Here is a 25,350-nt window from a genome sequence, read left to right as displayed (position 1 = left end):
GTACGTGAGTCCAGCTAAGCGCTGGCTGTAGGCCCCGCCGAGAAGCACCAGCCACCCCGCGAAAACTGGAAGCCCCCGGGGGTGGCGGGGGCCGGGGCCGGGGCCTGCGGCGGGGCTAGGCAACGAGGTGGGGGGCTGAGGCCAACCGGAGGCAGCAGCGCCCTCCTCGCCTGGGGTCGCGCCCGGTCCGACGGCGGAGGCGCCCAGCTCCCGCCGGGCCGAGGTGAGGCGGGGCGGGGAGGGGAAGGGAGGGGAGAAGAGGGGAGAGCAGCCCGCCCTCCATCACTCCCTCATTCCCTCCCGCCTCCGGGCGGCCGGGCGCGGCGCTGCGTCTCCTCGGAGCCGAGCCGTCTCCGCGGCGGCCTTCACCTTCCTCTCCTTCCCGGCGGCGGGGCTGGGGGCGCGGCCGAGGCCTGCCCGCGGCGGGAGGAAATGGAGGCGGCGGCGGCGGCGGCAGGGCCGGGCGGCGGCAGCAGGGGCTGAGCCGGGGGAGGGGGGAGGCGCCGCCGCCGTAGCCGCCGCCCGGGAGAAGCGGGGGGGAAGGGAGGGGGATGCAGCAGCAGCCGGGGCCGGCTGAGCGGGCCAGCCGCGCCGCCGAGTGAGGCGGGCCCCCGGCGGGAGCGGTGCCCCGCCGACGGGGGGCCGAGGCTGCGGGGAGCGGCGCTGGAGGGCCGGTAAGCGGGGGAAGGAGTGGGCCGAGCCGGGGCCGGGGAGGGCAGCGGGGGGAGGCCTGGCGGCCGGCAGCCCCGGGGAGAGGCGCCTCCGTCCGGTCGGGCGAGGAAACCAGCGGGGCTGCGGTTGCCTCTGCCTGCCGGGGGTGAGGGGAAGCCCGCCCTGCTTCCCCCTCTGGAGCGGGAAAAGTTTACGCCTGTCCAGCCCAGGTCCGCGCGCCCTGAGCCCGGCTTTGGGCTGGGCTTTGCCTCGGCTCATCCATCCCCTGCGGCCAGACCACGGCCGTGTCCTGGCTTCCTGGCGGGGACCTCTCTGGGTTTATCTCCCCCCGCCCCCCCGGCGTTGGGCAGGGAGCGGAGCCTGCAGGGAGCCCCGGTGCCGTGGAAGGAGGGTCCGCTGCCGTTCTCAGCTGTGAAGAGCACGGGGTGCCCGGTGGGGTCGGGCCTGGTGTCCGTCCGACGGGGCGGGCAGGCCGGGCCCCGTTCCCGGCCTCGGGGGCCGTGGGGTGGCGCCCCCCGAGCCTGCCCCGGGCGGAGGTGGGGGGGACGCAGCTGTTGCAGGCGCCGCTGCGCCGGCAGTTGGGGTTTTCTTCCCGCTGACAGGTGAATTGTGCGTGGCCAGGGAGGGCTCGGCTCTCCGGCGGTAGCTGGGGGAGCGGAGACGGTAGGCCTGTTCGTGCCGTCGGGGTGGAGGAAAGCCTTAGGAAAGAACCGGCTTTCGGAAATGCCAGTGAGAATGTATGTTGTAATGTTTAGTAGTACACACAGTTTACCGAAGGAGCGTGTGATAGATTTTTAGTCCAGCATATTTTAAAAAAGTGTAATGACTTGTCCAGATCTCTTAACTTTAAGATAACACAAAGGAGGCCTTGATGAAAATGGATTAGGTATCCCAGCTAGCTGTTGTTTGGCCTTTGTTACCAGTTCCATTTCAAATTACATCATTAGTCATGTGCTGATGGGCAAGCAGTTGGTAGTTTGAGACTACCGGCGTGCCGCTGTCATTCACGATGCGTGCAGGGACTGTCCTGCCAAGGAGCCCCAGTCCAAGCCGCATAAGCTGCAGAGCAGAGGCCGTGCACTGAGTTCTAATGTTGGTTAAATCTTCTATGTTTTGTCCCAACATTCACATGGAGACAGCAGTCTTCTGCAAAGTACAAGTGTTTTTTCCAGGTAATGAGTTAGTTGCACGCCGTAGGTCAAGCCTGCCACGCTTTGTGTGTCGATCTTTGGTTTGTGTGTGTTTTTGTGATCCCATTTTTTCGTATGCAAAATTGGCATCTGGCTGGTCTGAGGGTTATGTGACACTTTGTTTTTAGGGTAAGTAGCCCAGGGAGGGACAGACAGAGAAATGGATGGAGGGGGGGAGGGGGGTTGGGGATCTTGTGCTCCTAAAAAGTGTACAATTGCAATAAGAGGGAGAAGGAGTAACCTGAAGAATCCCTGCATATTTCATTCTGAGAAGCTGGTCTAAACCTTCAACAGCTTTTTTGTTTTTTCTGCTTGTAAAGAAAAAATGTTTTCAGCAAGAAGAAGTAAAAGACGTTTGGAAGCTGAAGGAAACTATTAAAGAGGAAAACCAGAAGCTAGTACGTGTATTTACTAGAAAATAAGTAACAGGAGAGGCAACAGAAATGCAGTAAGTAACAGGAAGGGCAATTACCATATGTGAAAACAATAATATTGAAGAAGAAGCTAGAGAAAGGGAAACAACATAGAGATGTTAAATTTTAAAAACATCACTGTTCACTGTATTTAAGGGAGCATAATGGTTGAGTTACACCTGTATATAATTTTGAGCAGTCAGGCTTCTTGAGATAGGTAATGAGCTGCTGATATAGCTGTAGTTTTGTTTAAGAAGCTAGAAGAGAGTAACAGTGCCAGCCATTGTAATTACATTATGACAGATCTTCTGACAAGACTCTTGTATCAGTGAGCATAGTTGCCCATTTGTTGTGCACATAAAAAAAGGAGTAGATAAAACTGCTTAATATTTTCCTCTCAGCTTCGATGTACTGAAAGGTAATAGTGGTTGTTCATGGATGTGACTGCAACTCTGTACCCTTTCTGGTCTCTGAGTCCAGTCCTTGAGGTAAGTAGTGTACTGCTCGTAGGTGTCTTTGGCTGAAATGTTGTTCTCCTGTCCCTAGAGCACAGGATCTGGCAGCAGGGTCCCGTGTGCACTAACTGCTTTTCAGGTCAGAGCACATGGAAACTGCTTTTCCCATGTAATTTAGAACAACTTTTTAGAAATCCAATACATAAATTACATAAGGGGATATAGATCAATAATCCTTACTGAATGGTGTGCATCTATCACCATTATAAAAGAGGGCAAGCTAGCAGGGATGCTACAAATGTTGGAGGCATTTCTACCATGTAGAACAAATATACTGGGTTAGACCGAAGGGTCTGGCACCATTCATTGTATCTCTGAAAAGCCAATAGCTGACAGTCAGAAAGAGGTTTTCCTCCTGCAGAATGTTCTCTGCAAGCTTCTGTCAGTCTACTGCCTTGACAGGTTCGGTTGTGTTTTGAATGGTTCTCATGGTTTTAGCAGAGCTACCCAAAAAGTGAAAATGGCATTGCTATGTTTTGTGTCCTGACTTCTATTTTAAATATCTGTCATTTGTGAGAGCTGGAAAAATTTCCAAATTATTGTGATGTCTGAAAGCAAAGGTCATAAATTTCAGTGCTCTAAATGGGAGATGGTGGATGTTGTGGCAGACTGAAAAATGAGGACCTTTGAGATCTGGTGGTTTTCAGCATGAATCTTAGGGCAAGTTTTGCACTAGTGCAGTGGTAGGATAACTTTTGAACTACTTAGCTGGAAAGAGGTCAGTGCTCTAGAATTTACGCTGTATTATTTGCCCTACCTGGCCAACAGTTTTTGATGTTGAAGAATAATGTGTCTCCGACATTGCATGCTCAGTTGGCAGCTAGAGAATTGCAGCAGAAAACGGGAGATGACAAATACCATCTACATGGGATTTACAGCACCTGTAATTGTCCAAAAGACAGTTCATGTGTCTTCATACCTAAATGCACTGTTTTTAGGAGAAGTACTTAAAAATTAAATCATAAAAGAAGGAAAAAAAGGACCTCTCAGAAGCCATACTGAGAAATACTGCACTGAGAAAATAAAAATAGGCCTGAACATTGCCATCCTAGCTAAAAATTATGAAGTCTTTTTTTTTAAGTTGAGATAATATGTTCTTTTCCTCCTCTCACCCATTTCACATACATCCTCAGGGTCCCAAATCTGTTTTGGACTGCTTCTCTGCCTGCAGAGGCTTTTGACGTACCCTGAAGACATTTCACTTCTGTCAGCTACAGTGAGAACCCTTCCTGGAAACATTTGCATTGCTGGAAGGCAAAAGCTAGTTGGAAAAGTGATCAGCACCTGCAGCAGTAGTACTGAAGTTGCAGGTGAACATACTGAAACAACATAAAAACCAGACTCACTTCTGTTATTTAAGCTTTGTGGGAATGAAGAGGATGGAATACTGGTATATGACTGAACCACTTAATACAAAATTTGCCTAGAAATATTAGCTAGCATGATTTTAAAATCTTAGCTGGGAATGAGGGCATCTCTTTTACTCCCTGACAGTTCACTCAAGTGACTCTATAGAAAGCGTGATCACAAACCATGCAGGTGTGACTCTTGTTGAAGTTGCATGTGGCTACTTTAGGACTGAGTTGGATCCTATTGCTAGTTATATGGGTGGTTTTGGTTTTTTTGTTCTTACTGAGGCTACAAGCACAAACCTCACAGGACTGTTGAGAGGATCTCATTGTATGAGATTTTTGTGTTAGATCCTCTTTGGTTAAGTGTTCTGAAGTTGTTTTGTATGTATCCTCAAAGGAAGCATTTGCTTATGTTTGAACTTTCGAGCACCCGAGTTCAGGCCCTTAGGTGTCTTACCTCTCCAGCAACAACTGAGACAATGACGCTTTATTTTTGCAGGATAAATATTCAAGCCTGAGGAGTCTCAGGTTTTGGTAGGTAGGCAGTGATGTTTGCTGTTAGGGTTTTGTTGGATTTTTTAATAAAGTTATGGAAGCTTAAGCTTTGCAGTGGAGCTTTCACAGATATTTGGTGTCAGCCTCAGTGCTTGCCTGGGTGCATTGCCCATCAGAAGTTGGGCGAAAGATGTAGTTTAAAATTTCACATTTCTCTTAATGGCTGGGGACTTAAATATTTTTTGTAATTGGTTTCCTTATACTGCATCTTAACTTTTAATCATGAAAAGTAATTTATTAGGATTATAGTTTCTAAAAATCAAAGTAAGAAGTGCTCAGAGCATTCCAGCAACCTTACAAACTGTGAGGTAGGGCAGACACTGCATGTTTGTAATACTGCACAGTATCCTTATCCTCATCCTCACTCTGCTTGGATTCAGTAAATACCTGCAGTTTCTTTGCATATTAAATCTGTCATCTCAATTGTTTGGGTAACCCTTCCTGCGCTCCTGGGGAAGTCCTGTTGTTAAGGCTTACCTGCAGGGATGTAGCTACAGGCAGTAGGCTGCAAGGAAACCCTCTTCACTGTTTATGGGGATATTGCTTAGTATGATGGAAGTAAAAATCTTCCAGAACTTATGGTTGATGCTTTGCTGGCAATAAAAGTGGCAAGTTAAAAAAACCACATTAATATATTAAAATATTTTGTCAGGTTAAGCTTAGTGTTCTGGCTCGGTAGCTTCCAGCCTGTAATTTATGTAGGCTGGGCAGGGGAGTAGTCCATGTTACATATCATGAGATGACTTGGGATAACTAAGAATACTGTTAATGTTGCAGCTCGGTTGATCTGCTGACTGGCTACCACTGAAAGGGGAGCTTTCTTCATTCTCCTTTCCTTTCCTACAATGAGCCATCTCACTAAGTTGAAAAATAAACTACACTTTAAAAAAAGTCAGGGGATTTGCTGGTCTGTCTCCCTGAGCAGTCAGACAGACAGTGCTATTGCCAGCACAAGGAGGGGACTGGGAATGTGTACATAGGGGTGAAGGAGGAGTGAAGTCTCCCTTTGATAGCAGCCAGCAGTTGCATTGCCTCAGCCTCAACATTGGTTAAAAATCCAGCCAAAAGGATAAAAAGAAAGAAATGAAATCTACTGCTATGTTTTATGGCACACGTGCGTATTAGAGTTTTGTCATTTTGGTTATGGAAAGTATTTTCTAAACTGGAACAAAAATAATTAATGTGTCAATCTTTCCTCTTTCAAACAGGAAGCAACAACTTTATATGGCTCACGTCTGACAACATGCACCACCAGTGGCTGCTGCTAGCTGCATGCTTTTGGGTGATATTCATGTTCATGGTTGCTAGCAAGTTTATCACACTGACTTTTAAAGACCCAGATGGTAAGTTCAACTTTAATGTTTGATGTGAAACAGAAAATTGAATAATGCTTCACACAAATGTTCTTTCTCTGCAAACTAGTTCTTGGCATGTTGACACTTCTTCAGTAGGATTGAGAACAGAACAAATAAATTTCTACAAGTGACAGCGCTGATGTTCAGTTTCTGCTTGGTAGAAGTCTGCTAGACTAACATCGTGTCCTTTTTTTTGGTGGTTAAGAACAGAGGGGATCATGGTTGGCAGTACTGTCTTGTGAGGTCCGCTTTTTCAAATACACTCAGTTTCAGTATCAATCTACTAGGAGTAGAAGTTATGTGCAAAGCAACAGAGCACAATTACCTGTTTAAAGACGAAGGAGATTCACAAGGAATTAAACAGTTCGTTTCACACGATACTAGTTTCTGTGCTTTCATGACTGCTTGTCCTGTGGCTGCAGTATTATGTAAAACTTCTGGAAAGTTTTATTTCACTTGCAATGCACTCAGACTATCCGCCTCTGCCCTGCTTCTTGCATTCAGTTTTATCCTCTGCTGTTTGACTGACAAACAGCTTATAGGCTTTTGCTTAGCCTAAGTAGCCCAGATGGTATTAAGCTGATGAGGGATTTAAGCCATTTGATGACACTACACAGCATGTTACAGTTTTCTGTCTGCTGAGGAGTGACTGTTACAAAGCCATCCTACAGAGAGTTTAGGGTGAAGGTGGTGACATGACTTACAGTCCTGAGAGATCTGTATTTCTGCATCTTCCTAAGATGTGCAAAAAATGTGTGACTTTTGAAGCACTGACATCACTAGTGCCATTTGTTCCCGTGACTTGATAGTGGATAGATATGTTAGGTGTACCTTTTTAAATAGCATACCTCTGTGTGGAGATTTATTCAGCAAGTCTTACAGATGAGAACTGTAGGCTAACCTAGTTTTCCTTGGTCCCACCTGTTTTTGAGCCCTAGTGTATCTGCAAATAAACTGGTCTTATGTTAGGTAGCTAAATCTTCCAGCATTTCATTCTGTGCCAACTCTTGTTTCCCAGCTCAGATATTCTTTGAGGGATTCTTTCCATCAGACTTTATCAGGAGGATTAAAATGTAGTTTTAAAAAAAGTTACTAGGGTACACCCTTTGCATTTACTTGCTCTTTATTATCTTGGCTTGCCAATTCTTCTTTTTTTTTTTTTTTTTTTTTTTAGTTTATGCTGAATCTCCCTTCCCCTTTAAATAGTTCTCCAAGCAGAAAATTGTATAATTTCTTAAGCTCCAGTCCTGCAAAGGCATGACTGTGATTAAGTGTATGTGTGTGTTAGATATCAATGTTTGTACTGGGACTAATGAAAAAAAGTAATTCCAATATATGAACAGAATTTTGGAGGAAGTCCGAACAGGGTGGCCAATCCCGGAGGAACTTTTCTAGACTTAGTAAAATACGAGTTGTCAGAAATTTTCCTTATTTGGATGTGTCTACTTATCAGCTAGAACAAAACCAGCAGATGCTCAATGAGTCAATGTTCTTTAGTTTAAGCTTTCTACTGATGTCTTGGGTGCATGAGCAATAGGAACTTTTTCATAAGAAGGAGCAAGTTTCTGTCCATCATCTCTAGTAGCATCTGCAGGCATGCTTTTATCCAGTGATAATGAAAGATACTTTAACTGCTCTTTCACTGAATCAGATTACTTTGATTTTACAAAAGGATACTCTGAAGTAAGTCTGTGCACGACAATATTTACTGTATCTGATTGCTTGGATGCTTACATTGTTTTCAGTTTTAACTTGCTTTTCCATGCATGTCCTTTGTTAAAATCCAGTATAGGCAGAGTAGAGCATTCCATTAGGAAAAGGATATCGGCAGTACACGCATTTTTTCTCAACCATAAAACAGTAAGCCACTGTGGATGCAGACGAAGAAAGATTATTCACAGAAGAAACTATATGAAGGAAAAAGTAGTCCAGTATGGATGGAAATAAATGTTTAGGGAGAAATCATGTTCTTTTTGCTTTGTAGTTAGGGAAAGCTGCTTCAAATTATTTTTGATCTTTCTGCACCGTGTAAAGTACAGCTACAACCTTGTGTTTTTTTCAGTTTTCCTGTAGCATACCAGTTGCAAAAGATGCAAAGGGTTCTTCCCTCACATACTTTAATTTGGTCTCAAACTGTTAGCTGCCCTAAAAATCATTAAAAAAGAAGAATATCAGCTGAGTTTGTTCTCTCATTGTGGGAGTCTCTAAGAAGGGCCATTAGTCCAGTAACCAGTAACAAAGGAAGAGGGGATCTTGTATTTATTGCTGGTTAGAGGTGTTTACTTAGAGCACCAAAGAAATAAAAGGTAGTCCTTAATGACACTTTTCTTCTGGTAATGTCTAAGAATTTACAACAGAAGAAGACTATCTACTAATATGAGGGGAGAGAGAAACCTGATAGATTAAGTTTTCTACTTGGACATGCTTTGGGAAGTTGAGTGAAAAATAAAAATCTAGTGTCAAGTCCATATAGTTATTCTCAATTGTCTACCAATTGTGGTATTTGGATTTATGATTTCTATGTCTCTTTGCATAGTTTATTTAAAAAAGACCAAAATAAAAGATGATGGATGTGTTTCTTTGATAAAACTCAACTGAAGTTGCATCCAAAATTCCCACAGAGTACATCCTTTAAAATATTCATAGTCTGTCTCATGTCTTGTCTAGTACCTTCCCATTTGGAAACAAATCCTAATGTTTTGTAAGCTTAATAGGAAAGTGATGTTCAGTTGTGTTAGTTGTAAAGCAGAAATAGTTGCCTTCCCCCCACCTTCTGTAATGCTCTTATCTCTCTTCCTTTAGGCTACGGTGCCAAGCAAGAGCCATTGATACTGACAGCTGTGACAAAAGTGGAGGAGGTACATGTGCCAGAGCAAAAACATTGGCCTGAAGAATTCCAGGTGCATACTGTTGAGATAAGGATTACATGTATTAAAGAGTGGCAGAAAATAAGAGATTAAGTAAGGGCTTCCCGTTGTTTAAAAGGAATTGGTAGACAAGAATTATTTATTCAGGCTGTTCTATTTAGATAGAGCCAACAGAATTCATTTTAGCTTCACAAAGCTAGTTTGTTACAGTAACCTGCTGTCTTGTTTCATCTGAATGATTCAACTTAATGTGTTTCCATTTCTAGGCAAAAATTGTTACAGTACTCCTTTATCAAGTCAGGACAGTCATTTTTGCTAGCCGTTTTAATATAATGGCCCAATTTTGGATTACTTGTGTTCTGCCTTGCCATAGCCATCAGGTTCGTAGTTCTTGAGGGCAAGCCTGTGTCTCATCTAGTCTTTTAGTTCTCTGCCCAATCTCTCTGATTCTTTTTATCAGTCTCCATTTCTTTTTCATGTTTTGTGCTCTTTGGGCTTCACATCTTGGTGTTTTTCTAAAGTAGAACATGAACACAATAGTATTCAATACCAGTTGATCCTTTAGATGCATAGGTCTGTGCTTTCAGCAATAAAACAGAGCAAATGTGGTACTTGCTAATTTACAAGGGAACTGAAAATCCCTATGCAAATGTAAATTTGAGACACTGCACAATGGGCTAAGGCCATTTTTTTTCCATTGGTTAGATAAGTCATCGTACATTTAGAGTACTTTTGTGATGCAGCATGGAAGTTAGGTTTCTGTGTAAACATGACAGTTTTTGTTTCATGTGTTTAAAAAAAAAAAACCAAAACCTGAAATGTAAGTTATCCTCAAAATACTTGGGAGAAACACTTTGTTCAGTGAAAGGCTGGCAGATCTGTGTAGTGAGTTTTAATATATTCCTTTACTTGTATGGAAGAGGATAGTAAGGTTTCTGGATCTAAAACTATTCCCTTTTGACTTCCTGACAGCATGAAACACAGGACAGTAATATAAATCCTGGTTGCATGCAAAAAGAATTGTTTTGACAGATAAACAATCTGTCAGGCTGTTCAAGATTACGTTCTAACCCAGGGGATATTGGAGAAGAGTAACAAACAGAAAAAGTAGAATGGCATTTGTTTTCCTTATGGAAGATTGGGACAAAAATTAAAACCATTCTTTTTTCATGTGTCACTTGGATACTGTACCTAAAATCACAGAATCACAGAATGGTTTGGGTTGGAAGGGACCTCTGAAGATCACCTAGCTCAACCCCTCCTGCCTTGGGCAGGGACACCTTCTACTAGATGAGGTTGCTCAAAGCCCCGTCCAATGTGGCCTTGAAAACTTCCAGGGAGGGGGCATCCACAACCTCTCTGGGCAACCTCTTCCAGTGTCTCACCACTCTCATAGGAAAAAACTTCTTCCTTATATCTAATCTAAACCTACCCTCTGTCAGTTTGAAACCATTATCCATTGTCCTGTCACTACAGGCCCTGGTAAAAAGTCTCTCTCTGTCTTTCTTTTAAACCCCCTGTAAGCATTGAAAGGCTGCAGTAAGGTCTCTCTGGAGCCTTCTCTTCTCCAGGCTGAACAACCCCAGCTCTCTTGGCCTTTCTTCATAGGAGACGAGCTCCAGCCCTCTGACCATTTTTGTAGCCCTCTGGACCTGCTCTAACAGGTCCGTGTCTGTCTAGTATTGGAAACCCCAGAGCTGGACACAGCGCTCCAGGTGGGGTCTCGCCAGAACGGAGTAGAGGAGCAGAATCAGCTCCCTCAACCTGCTGGCCACACTTCTTTTTTGTGCAGCCCAGGATATAATCGGCTTTCTGGGCTGCAAGTGCACATTGCCAGCACATATCCAATTTTTCCTTCATCAGTATCCCCAAGTCCTTTCTGTGCAGGGATGCTCTCAGTCAGTATGTCCCTGTATTGATATTGGGAATTGCCAACTGTGTAAATCAATTAGTGGAAGGGTGAAGATTTGTCAGCAGAAATCTAAAATTTCCCATCACCTGTTAATCAGACAAGCTCCTTCTTCCTCTCTCCCCACTAATTGTGAGGCAGAGGTAGTCGTGGTTCTTGTCTGAGTTTCAGAAAAATGAGGTATATCAAACAGTTCATCCACTTTGGGGAGAGGAATACTGCCTACTTCTCTTATTTGCACAGTAAGCGCTGATGCTCACTCTGAATTTTTGTCCACTTAATTTTGTTGCATCTTAGATAAATGGAAACACTGAATGCCTACAGGTGCTAGAAAACAACACAGAACTTTAATCCTAACTTCTTCTTTCTCAGCCAGATGAGTCAGCATCCCTAAGCCCCATCTTCTCAGAGATTAAAACTTAATTTTTGTTGAAATTCCTGTCCCAACCCCTCAGAAGCTTTCTTATTGGCTGTTGAAGCTTTATGGGAATTCCACTATTTGGTCAAGGCATGTTTTGTCCACACAGACAAGACCCTGCTGCTCTGCAGCAGACTTAAACTGTTGTATGGAAAAGCTCTTACTACTGTCTACTACTACATAGTGATTTAAGAGTTGATCCAATGTGTACAGCAGCAGCACAGGAAGGAAACTGTGCTACTCCTTTAGTTAATACATAGCAATGTTTTAATTGTGAATCTGGGAGTCATTAGGGTGCACAGTTTGAGGATTTTTATACTTTGGAATTTGATCTGAAAACTAAATTCTTGCACTTTTGTTTTTTCTTTCCCCTCTGCATTTCATAAAGCCAACTGGAAAAGCTTTTTCTGGAAATCTGATCCGCCAACCCCTGGTTCATATGGAAAGACTTGAGCTTCTCAGGAATGTCTGCAGAGACACTGCATTGAGAAATCTCTCTCACACTGCAGTTTCCAAATTCGTCTTGGACCGAATATTTGTGTGTGACAAGCACAAGATCCTGTTTTGTCAGACGCCAAAAGTGGGCAACACTCAGTGGAAAAAAGTCTTGATCGTTTTAAATGGTATCTACTCTGCTGTGGGTGTGTGGGTTTCTTTGAGGAGGAGGAGAGAACAGAATTGGTCCAATTGGGACAACAAAAATGGATTCTTTCTGCTTTTCTGTACACTGACTTAATTTCAGCCTTTCATTCTTCACAGTTGCTTCTAGTCCTTTTGAAACATCTCTTTTAAAGAAAATACACCTGTTCTTTCTGTGAAAATAAATATTATTACTTGGCTCAAAAGTGATTTGAGTAGTGAAAGAGTACCCATATGCGTGTGGTAGGTAGATTTGTTATCTTGAAGGGGTAGCACTAATTTATAGAATTTGAAATGGGTAAATTACAAGGTATCACAATTCCCTAAGAAACAATAATATAAAATTTCTGACTTGAGGCAACTGACTTTTAACTAGGGTTTTTTAGCCATGAAGAAAGCTGGTTAAAACTTGACAGCTGCTGTTGGTCTGTACTGCTGAAATCTTGTGTATGTGCTATCAGTGAGCCATCATAGGAGTTACAAAGATTCTGAGTGCTTAAGGCAATAGTTTGGTCAACAAAGGCATGTTATAAAAGACTAAAAGAAGGAGTAAAGGGACTAGTGTGTTTGAAAAATGATCTACAAGGTGAATGCTGCCTGTCTATATGTAGCCTACCATCCTCTTGTAGTAGTCTGGTATGCCAATAAAAATAACTCATTTCCTCAAGGTTTTCTACTGTACCACTACCTGCTCACATAAACTTAACGTGATTGTATTTAACATAACCCTTGTTTGACATGAGACCCTCTTGCCTGTCTGTGCACCAGGGCTGTGAATTTGCTACATATAGTCAGGTCAGTTGAGGTCCTCTGGTTTTGCAGGTGGCATAGCTCACCAAGCTGTGGGCAAAACCTGAACATTATAAACCCAGCTTTCTTCTTAGAAGCACCCTGCAGACAGCCAGCCCTGCACTTGTGTTTCTATGTTTTCTTTACCTTGTGTGAATTAGTTTGCCCACTCATAAGGAGACAGTCACAAATTGGCAAAGGAATTGTGTCCCTCAGCAAAACTTTTGTAGCAAGGAGTATGTCTTTAAAACCTTCAAAATTTAGTTTCAACTTTGCTATATGGATGGGAGCTGAAAATCCAGCAAAGATATGCACGTACATAGATATGTGCGTGTGTCTTAAATACCTATGAAAGCCACACTCCAAGAACGTACTAAATATGAAACTATGAGAGTGTTAGAAGTACCTGCTCTTATCAGAAATTAACAAAGATAACATGCAAAGAATAGCTCAGGACAGTCAGGGATGTATTGGCTGGGTTGAGTGGAGGTTAGCTCATGTCTTACCAGCAGGAAATGTTTTACTTGGAGCTTCCTAGGTCTGGCATGTTGGCTCACGATAGAAAATTGTTTCCGCATAAACACTGGTCTCTTCTGCCATGAGCTGCCAGTGTACTAGAGTCTGATGATGAAGCCTACTGCTGCAGCTGACCTAGCATTCTCCTCTGTGGGTAGTTTCAGCAGGCAGGACTGATACTTGAGAGGGAATACTTTAAGTCCAAATACCTAAGTGGTATTTGGAGGTTCAGGGTGGAGAAATGCAGCTGGGGCACTGTGGGGGAGCTAACTCTGCTCCTGCTTGTACTCAGTCTCTGCTGTGGATGAATGCAAGGTTTCAGTTTCTGAGGATGTCTAATCTGACATCTGTTGTCCACATGTAATTCACCCAGAGTACCAAAACATATCATTAGAAAACTGAATTTAATAAAATACACCACCACAAAACAAAAAAAAAAAACTTGAGAAGCTGGGTAGTGTGGATTATTCACTGCTGTTCTGGAACAGAGAAGGCTGTAGAGGCTTTGACCTAAAGAGCTTGTTTTTTATCTCCCCATTCTTGTTCCAGGTTGGTATTCCAGAATGATGCTGTTATGTGAAGGCCTGCTCCTAAAGCCAAAAGGGCCCACATGAAATACTTCTTAAGGTCATAAAAACTTTCAGGATCTTAAAATAAATGCAGCAGAATTTAGTAACGTTGTTTTTCTTGTCAGTTTATGTGCTTGCAGAAATGAATATCTGAAGACTTTTTATTGGTAATTTTAGTGCTTTTTAATCTGTGTAGTATTGTATGATTTGAATTTCTGTTTCAGCACAGCATAGTTGTTAAAAGAACTTCATGGATCCTGACAGCAAAGTGCTTTTGTGTTGAAGCGGTTCCAAAAGCAGCCCACAGCATTTATTTTTTGTTGGTGATAGAAAGTCAGCCAAAAAGCTGGTTCCTTCTTTGGAGTTAATCCTCAAAGTCTTCCTCCGTTTGTATGTGTGGGCAGAGGGAAAGAGAGTGGGGACACCGAAGTGGGGAGTTACAGGCTTAGACATAATTGCTGATTAAATTTGTGTAATACGCTTTTCTGAGGTTTGAGGCCATTTGGTCCTGGACCTTGATGTCACATACCCTAAAGAATTTCAACAGTTTTCATCTTCTCAGTCAGAGTCTCTCATCATTTAACAGTTTTAAACATAGTAACTGTAAATGCTAAAAATACAGAAAAGAGAAAGATAAAACAAAAAGCTGTCAGCCAAAGGCACACATACTTGCTTGTATTCACTTTTTTCCCCTTGAATGATTCAGTTGCTCTCTCTTTTTGGTTTGTCTAGGAGCATTTTCTTCCATAGAAGAGATCCCAGAAAATATTGTACATGACCATGAGAAGAATGGCCTTCCACGCTTGTCCTCCTTCAGTGACTCTGAAATTAAAAAACGGTAAGAGGTGGCTTCCTAGGGATGTGGGAGGGGTTTAGAGTCAGTGGTGTTACGGACAATCCAGAGTACGGTTAAAGACTACATCTGGAATTGAGGGCAACAGGGTTTCTGCTCCACCACTTGTATTATGGCACTATTCTGTTACCCTCACAGATGTTTCTGTAACTACCTCCCTACTGGCTTTGAAGGAGAACACCAGTGTAATTGGTGATAGTTAGGTGAGGCAACTGGCTCCCTCTGGATACAGGGTTTCTGTAGTTCAGTGCATACCTAGTTGTTACATTGTTGACCTTCAGAAGGGAAGGTTTAGTTGGAAGGTCCACCCTGATGCCTCGTATAGTAAATCTTAACTGCCTACACGTGAGATTGTCATTGCAGACAGATTTACTTATTGGGATTGAACTGGATAGATTTAAAACATTGGTGCTCCTTAGCCTGAGAGTATTGTCCGTCCAGCTGAACCACTTTATCTTCCCATTTGGGTGCTTCTGGTTCTTGTCAGAGCAGAAAAAATACTTTAAAGGCAGTAGAGCCTTTTAAATTACTTTGTCTAGATTTTTGGTTGTGTCTGCTCTCAACTCTGCTAGAGCCTATGCCGTATATAATCCCCATAAGGGGGGACAGCATGAAGAGAACAGGACATAAGATGACAGCAGACAATTAGCTCGTGTTTGCATGTTTTTTGTGTGTATTAAGCCATGCTGAAGAGTCAGCCTCTTATACATGTGGTGTCAGCTATCAGTAGAGCTTAGTCCAAGGTTTGTTGCATTCAGTGGTACAAATAGAATTATCACAGCTGTATCTGTGGAAGTGGGGTCACTTGATTGTGTTGATAGAGTGCAAGAGAAAATACAGTCACTCTGTTCTTGAGAACATGGATCCATGCTCCCTCCCTGTGAACAGCCCTGCATAGAAAGTAACTGTTCACCAGGGGGATGAGCCATAGCTAGGGTATTTGAAGTTGAATGCCATTATGATCTGGGTTGTTGGAGTCAGCCCACCACAGAAATTGTGCTGGAGATGCATAACGTGGGTTTAGTTGGGAATTCTGAAATTATCAGAGAATTTAGGTGTAGAGAGAGCAATGGTGTGGATCTGTTGATCTAGTTTGCTGACCTCTAGCCCTGCCTGAGTAGGAGCAAGTCAGGAGAACCTGCAGACTGATTCAAGTGCCTGTTGAAGCTGGAAAGAGTCCATTCACTTCAGAGAGAATTGGGCTCTAAATCTCCTTTCGCAGCTATTTACTGAAATAAACTTTTGTTTTCAATTCACTCCTACAGATAATCTCTGACTACAGAATATTACATATTGCAGTATCACAATAAAATCTGAAGTTCTGTTGAAAACTGTCTCATGAAAATAATGTTCTCAGCCGTTATTGAAAGCATAATAAAGCATCAAATAACAGAATTTTTTTCTTTTACTTAAGCAGTTATTTGTCTAACTACCTGCCAGTGAAAAATGCAGCCCTCTGTATGCATTTAGCCTCACCAACCCACTTTTTCCATGTCTTTGTGTATTTTGCTTCTTGAGCTTAGTCACATGGCATAAAAAATATCTTTGACTCAGAGCTTTTAGCCTCTTTTCAGCATCTTTTGTCTCCTTTTTATATGGATTGAGATAAACTAAGCTTCTCCAGTTTAAATAAAATGTGAAAACTAGGATGAACTATTTCCACATTGTACTGTATACAAAAACTGTTAGTATGAAGACAGAAATTGTATCTCTAGTCCTATTAATTATAATATTGTTAGACTATGCAAATAGTGTAAGATTCACATTACTGTGTCTGTGGTCAGAGTTTATGTACCTTTTGTAAGTCTTTGCTAAACACTTTTTTAATTTTTTTTTTTTCCTTCCTCTGTTTAGACTGAATTTATACTTCAAGTTTTTTATTGTTAGAGATCCATTTGAAAGACTTATTTCTGCATTTAAAGACAAGTTTGTGCACAATCCTCGGTTTGAACCTTGGTACCGGCATGAAATTGCTCCTGGCATCATTCGTAAATACAGAAAGAATCGCACAGAGACCAAAGGGCTGCAGTTTGAGGATTTTGTGCGCTACCTGGGTGACCCTAATCATCGATGGTTAGATGTTCAATTCGGTGACCACATAATTCATTGGGTAACATATGTGGAACTCTGCGCCCCCTGTGAAATCACGTATAGTGTGATTGGACACCATGAAACCCTGGAGGATGATGCTCCGTATATCTTGAAAGCAGCGGGCATAGACCATCTGGTATCATACCCCACGATTCCACCAGGCATAACAGTGTACAACAAAACAAAAGTAGAGCGGTATTTTTCGGGAATTAGCAAGAGAGACATAAGACGCCTCTACACGCGTTTTGAAGGCGATTTTAAACTCTTTGGTTATCGGGAGCCAGATTTCCTGCTTAACTGACACCTAGGATAAGCTCTGAAGAAGTGTCTCATGGATTAATCTAAACCTGCGTGAATACCAGCTGCAACACTGACAGAGCTGAGAATGACCATTTCTTTTCTAGCTTTTTGATGTTGCTCCATTTTTCAGTGAAATATTTGTCATATGAACAAGTAGGGGCTTATAGTTGTTGTTCACTGACCATGTTTTCAATATGTGACATTGCAGTCTGTTAGGAATGAAGTCTCTGTTATCTGAAATACAGAATTCCATTTCTCCTCTCTTTCCTCTAGGAATAAAGAGGGACAACAAATGGGCTATGATCTTCCCCTCCCTCTCCCAGACAGAATGCCATTTTTAAAATGTTGTGAAGCATTTATAAAGATGACAAGTTCACTGTAGGTTATCTCTGACATGTGGGTGAACTTCATGATTTTTGTTCATGAGAAAGGCATCTAGTCTCCCATGAGCTTTGAAAATCAGACGCCAGTATAGGACTAAAGATTGATTAAATGTTTGACAAGTAAAATCATCTAGGCTGCTATAATAACAGTAATGCTGATCTAATCCCATTTTTGTTTGTCACAAAATGAACCTAATTAGACAGAAGCTTTAGAGGTGTTAAAGGGACTGGTTCCAGAGTCCAGTTGTCTTTGTATTTTTGTCAAGTGTTTACTGTACTTACTACTGGTCTGTTGAGCCTCAAAATTCTACTTTTGATTTTCAAAATATTGTTTAACTCCTGGCTATGTATGTTATCTGAGAACACCAGATGCAAATGGAGCATAGAAGAAATATGAAACTGCTAGGGAAACACTAAGGAAAATTAATTTAATTGTATTTGCGGGAGCACATATAGAAGTCACGAGATACTCTCTAAATATCACACAATTTAACTTGTTTTGTCTTCTAACAGTTAAGATTAATAAAGAAGCCACAGAAGTGGGATGTCATATAAAAGAGCTGCTAGAGTTACTTGGATTAATGATCTACCTTTTTCTTATATCCAGCCTTGCTCAATGTTCAGTACTTCAGAGAACAGAAAATTTACCCCCCTCTGAAAATTCATCTCTCTACTGCTAAAGGAGACAGGATGAATCCCTGATTTTTCCAGTGGTTCGCTGCCATGGTGTCCTGACTCAAAAATGCCCAACATTTGTGTTATCATTGGGGTGAGTTGGCAACTTGCCAGGAGTATGAATGTCACTAAAATTTGTGTACTCATTTTATGCATTAAAAAAAAGAAAACCAGAACTGAATGGATACAGCCATCATATTTGCCTGTGCTTGCATTGTATCTCATAAAGAGCAGTCTTTTGTTTGAGTTCACCAGCAATAAAAATCAGTGTGCTGCCACCTCATCCCACAGGCCATGGGAGAGAAAAGAGACCACATACCTGAAATACAGAAATTGCTCTGTCACAGTGAGCATGTGAACTGTATTTTTTAAATCTTAGTCCCAAAAGATTAATTTTCAGATCAGTATAATGTTTCTGGCTAGAAATGCTAATTATGGCTAGTTCTCTGGAATCTGCTCTTAAATCCAGCCACAGTATGTTTTTGATAGCTTCCTGTATCAGCACAGGGAAGCATCTTGCACTTACGAAAAAGGAAAGCTGTGCCAAGCTGACATGTGCTGCTACCCACAAAAAGGAAGCCCTGTTGTAGCTGGAAGTGATTTCAGAGAGATCTCAACAGACTAACTGAAGTAAGGGAGAATCATTAACTGGCATCTTTAGCAAAGCCCAAGGTGGCAAAGATGGAAGGTGGGATTTTTAAATTTATTTTTTTTTTAAAGCAACAATTACAGTGCCCTAACTTGTTAGTTCTTAACCAATGATAAAAAGATGTTAACAGCTCCAGGTTTTTCTGTGGTTTTCTTAACATGGGAACTTAGCAAAATGTACTGTTAAACGCATTTCGGAGCTAATGAGCTGATTGATTACCTCTCTACCAATTTAAAATGTAACAGTATGAATAATGTATAGCGAATTCAGGCCTTAAAGTTTAATTCTAATAAAGTAGAATTGTTTTCCTCTGAAAGTATAAGCTACTGATCACACAGAATGCCAATGTATGTTTTTATTTTTCTTGGTAAATTAGTTAATGTATTGATTGCTTAAAAATTGCCAGGTGGAAAGTGCTATGAAAATATTAAGTAGTAGTATTTTTTTCTAATAGCTTTCTCTGCGTTGAGTTCTCTTGGGCATCTGACAGGAAATGTGGACAGAACTATGGACTGACATAGGCAGAGGTGTGTATTGCTCTCCCAGCTCTGTGCTCCCCTGCTTTTCAGGCTGGGTCTGGAACACTCATTATCATTTGTTCAGTTCAAACACAAAGTTTTTTTTTTCAATGATACCCTCCTGAGCTATATTTTCTTCCTAGAAGTGTGGTTTTTTTCCTCACATGGCTGAAGCAATGACGGTGTGGTTTTGGAATGACTCTTGCAGAAGCTCGGATAACATGAAAGCCCTTGGTTGAGGTACGGTGGGATTCTCTGCACCTCTGGTCTGGTGCAGGTAGGGTGGCCAGAGCATACAGTGTTGGGGAGGAGGCTCTTGCCCTGCTAGTTGGGATGAATTAAATGCTTGTGGTTTGTTTTAGCTTAATTGTACTCTATACAAGGTTTTTACAAATTTAGTCCCAGTAATGTGCATGAATGTCATTTGCATACCGCTTTCAAACTGCAGGTGATACTTACGTCATATTTTGGGAACCGCTAGCCCAGATTGTTACTTCTCTTTTCATATTGTTACAGGTTCAGAAAACAAATATTCATCCTTACTTTGTGCATCTCTGTCTCTTTTTGTTGTCTCTCCTCAGCAGCTTTTGAATCCTCTGCCCCATTTTAACCACATTTTACAGAGGAAAGTTGAGCTCTGAGGGATAGTGAATTGCAGTAGTTTTGAAAATAGGAGAGGAGGCATTCTTTGTACATCAGAGAGTCCATGCTGTATGTTAGCTTTAGGGAAAGTACAGGTAGGAAACTAAGTTTTACTGCTTCTATTCATTGTGGAGCTCCTTGTTTCTCATGGATTCCCTTCCCTAGTGCTCTGAGTCTGGCCTCTGATCTCAATTACAAAGACAAAAATCATGAATTAAAGTGTATCCCATGGGTCTGTTATCTTCACATTCCTTATAAAATTAAGGACGCTTCTAGACATCAACTGACTGGGGTTTTTTTGAGGTCTGGGGTTGTTGGATTTTTTTCTTTCTTGTGGTGAAAATGGATCCAGAATTCACTTGCTTGTGAACTAATTTTAGGGGCAATGCCTGTCCCCTATTCTTTTAACTTCAGCATACAGTGCATTATCATTGGTGTGCTTTCTGATCACATGCCGTGAAGATGTTTTTCTGCAGTTAAAATATGTGTGCAATTTTTTATTTTGGGAACTGTTCCTTAAAAGAAGTAGCAATTCAAAAGTGACCTGAAAGTACATATTTTTCACAGATAAATATGTTGTTTTCCTATTCGTGCTTAGACGCTGCCCTGTTTATACTGAGGGTAACAGCCCTCTGTTGCTATGGCTTGTCTCTGTCCTCAGATCAAGGAAGCCATCAGGACAGCTCTGGCTTTTGTGTACTTTTTCCTTGAGGTGTTAATAACTTTGTGGCTGGGAAAGCCACCTTTGATCTTATATGTGCTCCAGAAAGTTTGCTGAGAAAAGAGTGATTATTTAGGGATTGCTTAAGCTTATGTTCACAGATGAAAAAGTATGTCTTGTCAGTGTATCTGCCTGTATCTGATACCCCTTAATTGACAGAGAGAGGGTGAATGGCCTTTCTGCTTAATGGCCTTATCCTGATTTACACTGAGCCCCCATCCTGTTATTACTGCAATGTGAAGGGACCTGGAAGTAGGTGTAAATTCAACGTGTGCTTATTTTAAATGTGAGGGTGTAAAGGAAACTTGACACAGGAGTTAGGCCCTGAAGATTTATCGTGGCAAATTGCTTGTTATGTGTTATCTGCAGAGGCTGGTGCAGTTTCTTTGCGGCCTGTGCTTGAGAAGATTTATGCAAGGTAGAAAGAGGCTTGTGGGTGGTGGAAAATTCCGTTTCAGCCTAAGTTAGATGTGCATGTTCCTGGGCCACTGCTGTGGGGAAGGTTGTAGAAGGAAATTATCCTATTAGCAGCAAAGCCTGCAGTGCTCGAGCTGGCGAGCACAGAGTGCCTCCTTCCTGGAGGGGAGGAGTGAGTTCAGCTCATGCTGATGGGTACAGCTGACTTTGGTGCTGCCTTGTATAAATCTCTGTTTTTGTGCTTTTAATGCAATTGTGTGCAGCTGAGCTGTCATCTTGCTTTCCTGCATCTGGCAGTAGCCTGAGGTGTCTCATTTCGTCGCCACCAGAGCAGCTTTGAAAGGCCTGCAGCTTGTTTTGCTATGCAGTAGGAGATGTTTCCCATATGAAGCAAGAAGCATTAGCCCTTCAGCTATGCAGCTGGTGGCAACAGGCTGGTTTAAGCACAGAAATGGTGCTGTTCAGGGCTAGCTACTGTAAAATCATCATTTTTCCCTTTTAATCCAGGCAGGAGTGAAAGGGGAAAAAAAAAAGATGTGTGTTTGCTTTGAGTCATAAAAAGGAACCGCACTGATAGAAATTCCAGAGTGATAGACCCAGGCAAGGCAATATCTAGGAGAGCAACTTTGAAAAAAAACATGGGCAGTGGCTTAAAAGCCCCCCAGAGATGCTTGAGGGAAAGTTGCTGAAGCTTTATGGGAGGTGTTAGAGGAGCAAGCATGCTCCCCCGTATGGTGTATGTGCATGCCAGAGGAGCAGCTGCCGATGCGACAGCATGCACATGGCAGGCTGAAAGCATGAAGCATCTGCTGCGGGTGTCTGTTTGAAATCACAGAAAGGAAAAAAAAGAAGTGGAAAGGAAGTAATGAAAAAATAATCCTGAAGGCTGCACACCTGGAAATGCAGTATGCACCCTAACTGCCAGAAATACGTTGACTGCCCTGGATGTGTACAAGTCACTTCTGAGCAGTTTCTGGGACAAAAGCAAATCTGCAAATAGGAGGGTAAATGTGGACTATAGGGCATATGTACACATGCTGGAAAGCATTTTAATACTGAGAAGCTAGCCAAGGCTCTCAGATCATGTCTAAGTAAGTGGATCTCATCTAGGAAAAATGTGTAGCTATGCTGGAAGCGTACAAAGAGAAGAAAAAGCTCTCATGGAATAACTAGCTCTTTCAACAGCTATGTGTTATGCACCTACTGTGATTTAAGAAGTAGGAACATTTAGTCTTGTAGATTTTTTTTTTTTCTCTTGTCTACAGCCTTTCTGTTTTATTCAGTTTTCTTTTCCATGTCCTGAGAGGTCTTTGGATGATACACCACAGTATGAGCTGTTATTCTACTCTTGTCAGCAGGGTGGAAGAGGCTGTAGGAAATAAAAATTGTTCTCCGTAATTTTGAGGAACACAAAGAGAAAATTCAGGCAGTTGTTGTCCATCACGAATGACTTGTGACTGTGAAACATCAAGATTGCATGAGATACTTCTTAGATGTTTCATGGGTTGGTCAGGAATTCACTTATGGAAAAATTGCTGCTGTTCTCTATTTGGCATCTTTGTTCTTATGTTTTGAATGGCTTTCAGTAAGGTTTTACAGCAAGTAAAATTTGTAATCTGCCATACTGCAAAGCTTCGCTTTGGATCTACCTATTTTACTCTCATTCTACTTTAAGCATTTTGTAAAGTATGAGTTGACTCTTTGCACTTACTCCATTTCCTCGGTTTGTGACTGTTCTTTGCAATGCTCTACCATTTGTACTTGTGAAAAAGCAGTGAGCAAGAAGACTCATGAAACACTCTGGAGACAACAGGACTCTAAAGCAGACCTTTATTTGTATGCCTCTGTCCACTTCACAAGCTTCTTTCATCTGCCAGCATCTGTTTTCCTTTCATTATCTTTTCAGTCTATCTCTTTGCTGTAAAACCCATCAGGGTATGTATTTATGATTAAAATTACAGATTTGGAAGTATGTGAGAGGAAGGGGATTAGGGACAAAGTCGTAGCAAGAAAGCAAGCAACATGAGGAAGGGGCTTCCACACCCCCTTTCATGGTTCCACACCATTTGCTCCATTTTATATACTCTTGTTTGGCTGTTTTTAGGACCTAGGTTCTTGGCCTTTTGACTGAGGTCAAGTGTAGTGTGTACTGTAGTTTCCCATTGGCATCTCAGTTGCAAGGGTGCATGCATGCACTTGCTGTTCTCTTGTGTCATCAGGATAGGTTCTGGGAGGCTAGACCTTTGTCCCATCAAGCATTACGGGACTTCATAGAAAAGATGGAGAAAAGTTGTTGTTTCCTTGCTTTCTAAGCAGTGGTAGTACGTTACTTCACTCCTCTTGACTACTAGACAGTATAAATATAATTTCACTTTTCTGGAAGCCAACCAGTGATAATAGTTTCTTAATCAGGTTTTAATCTCAGCACACTGATTAAATACATCTCTGTGTGAGAGCGAGGTACTGCAGTAAATTATAATTGTTTTTTGTGGGTTTAGGGTTGTCCTAATAGGCTGTTGAAAATGCCATGTTGATGGAAAACAACTTACATGCATTACTGCTATCTCTATCATATGATTGCTTGCCAATCAGAGAAAAATCACTTCATTAGATAGTGATACTTTTTTATTGTAATCCGCTTACTGATGAATTTGGGGCTTAAAATACAGCATGGTAGATTTGCTTTATGCACTCCTGTTCTGAAGTAGTACTGTCAGAGTTTTCCTACTTCCATTATTTTGGGGCCTCTTCTGCAGCTCCTAGTTGGAACTGTTTCAGGTTTAAACACTTTGCATTGGAAAGTATGTAATTGGACTGTAGGTAGACCAGAAGGACAAGGTGAAGGCTTCAATGAAGAACTCTAAGCCAGCAGCATAACATGGCCGTGAGAAAGCTACCACCTGATCCTGCATGCATCCAGCTAAATATTTCCAGTAATGGCTCACAAATATGAATACAGTGACTAAGGCTGTGGAGAGGCTTCACCTCAAACCCATTTCCAGTTCTCATCAGCTGTGACTGGGGGGATTCAGCAGAGATGCAGAGAGGGGCTGCTGGTGCTTGAGTGGAATGAAGAGCCCACCTCCCAGGCAGCCAGCAGAACTTGTTTAGCCTAAGAAAGAAGAAGGGGTATAACTGCTGTCTAAACCTGTATTGGGGGAAGTGAAGGAGTGGGAGAATCACGGAATCACAGAATCAACTAGGTTGGAAAGGACCTTGAAGATCATCTAGTCCAACCATTAACCTCACACTGCCAGTTCCCATCTACACCATATCTCTCAGCGCTATGTCGACCCTACCCTTAAACACCTCCAGGGATGGGGACTCCACCACCTCCCTGGGTAATCCATTCCACTGCCTAATAACCCGTTCTGTAAAGAAATGCTTCCTAATATCCAGTCTAAACCTTCTCTGGCGCAACTTGAGGCCATTCCCTCTTGTCCTATCGCTTGTTACTTGGTTAAAGAGACTCATCCCCAGCTCTCTGCAACCTCCTTTCAGACAGCTGTAGAGGGCGATGAGGTCTCCCCTCAGCCTCCTCTTCTCCAGACTAAACAACCCCAGTTCCCTCAGCCGCTCCTCGTACGACATGTGCTCCAGACCCTTCACCAGCTTCGTTGCCCTTCTCTGGACACGCTCGAGTAATTCAATGTCCTTTTTGTAGTGAGGGGCCCAAAACTGAACACAGTAATCGAGGTGCGGCCTCACCAGTGCCGAGTACAGGGGTAAGATCACTTCCCTGTCCCTGCTGGCCACGCTATTTCTGATACAGGCCAGGATGCCATTGGCCTTCTTGGCCACCTGGGCACACTGCTGGCTCATATTCAGCCGGCTGTCAATCAACACCCCCAGGTCCCTCTCTGACTGGCAGCTCTCCAGCCACTCCTCCCCAAGCCTGTATCACTGCTGGGGGTTGTTGTGACCCAAGTGCAGCACCCGGCATTTGGCCTTATTGAACCTCGTACAGCTGGCCTTAGCCCATCACTCCAGCCTGTCCAGATCTCTCTGCAGAGCCTCCCTACCCTCGAGCAGATCAACACTCCCACCCAACTTGGTGTCATCTGCAAACTTACTGAGGGTGCACTTGATCCCCTCGTCTAGATCATCAATAAAGATGTTAAACAGGAGCGGCCCCAAAACTGAGCCCTGGGGGACACCACTCGTGACCAGCCGCCAACCAGATTTAACTCCGTTCACCACAACTCTTTGGGCCCGGCCATCCAGCCAGATTTTTACCCAGCAAAGCATGCGATCATCCAAGCCTCAAGCAGCCAGTTTTGCCAGGAGAATGCTGTGGGAAACAGTGTCAAAGGCCTTACTGAAGTCAAGGTAAACTACATCC

General features: G+C 42.6%; 1 protein-coding gene across 2 annotated transcripts; it reads left to right on the top strand.

The window, feature by feature from the left end:
* Nucleotides 1–338: 338 nt before the first annotated feature.
* Nucleotides 339–19,050, top strand: CHST10 (carbohydrate sulfotransferase 10). 2 transcript variants are annotated; one of them, XM_074815082.1, is made up of 6 exons: nucleotides 339–674; nucleotides 5,906–6,040; nucleotides 8,855–8,952; nucleotides 11,635–11,869; nucleotides 14,492–14,597; nucleotides 16,467–19,050. In XM_074815082.1, exons 2-6 carry the CDS (start codon nucleotides 5,941–5,943, stop codon nucleotides 17,002–17,004), a joined length of 1,077 nt encoding a protein of 358 aa, XP_074671183.1. In that variant the 5' UTR covers nucleotides 339–674; nucleotides 5,906–5,940; the 3' UTR covers nucleotides 17,005–19,050. The 2 variants fall into 2 exon arrangements, with proteins under 2 accessions (XP_074671183.1, XP_074671184.1); XM_074815083.1 differs by lacking the exon at nucleotides 339–674 and adding an exon at nucleotides 4,001–4,100.
* The last annotated feature ends 6,300 nt before the right edge of the window (nucleotides 19,051–25,350 follow it).

The sequence above is a fragment of the Strix aluco genome, chromosome 2 (genome assembly GCF_031877795.1).
Source record: "Strix aluco isolate bStrAlu1 chromosome 2, bStrAlu1.hap1, whole genome shotgun sequence".
NCBI classification, from domain to species: domain Eukaryota; kingdom Metazoa; phylum Chordata; class Aves; order Strigiformes; family Strigidae; genus Strix; species Strix aluco.
The sequence above is the reverse complement of the archived record's forward strand: the minus strand, read 5'-3'. Positions and strand labels throughout refer to the sequence as shown.

Coding starts and splice junctions, on each gene's coding strand:
- CHST10 (XM_074815082.1), top strand. CDS start 5,941: ATGCACCACCAGTGGCTGCTGCTAGCTGCATGCTTTTGGGTGATATTC. Junction 6,041..8,854: donor GACTTTTAAAGACCCAGATG/GTAAGTTCAACT, acceptor CTCTTCCTTTAG/GCTACGGTGCCAAGCAAGAG. Junction 11,870..14,491: donor AGTCTTGATCGTTTTAAATG/GTATCTACTCTG, acceptor TGGTTTGTCTAG/GAGCATTTTCTTCCATAGAA.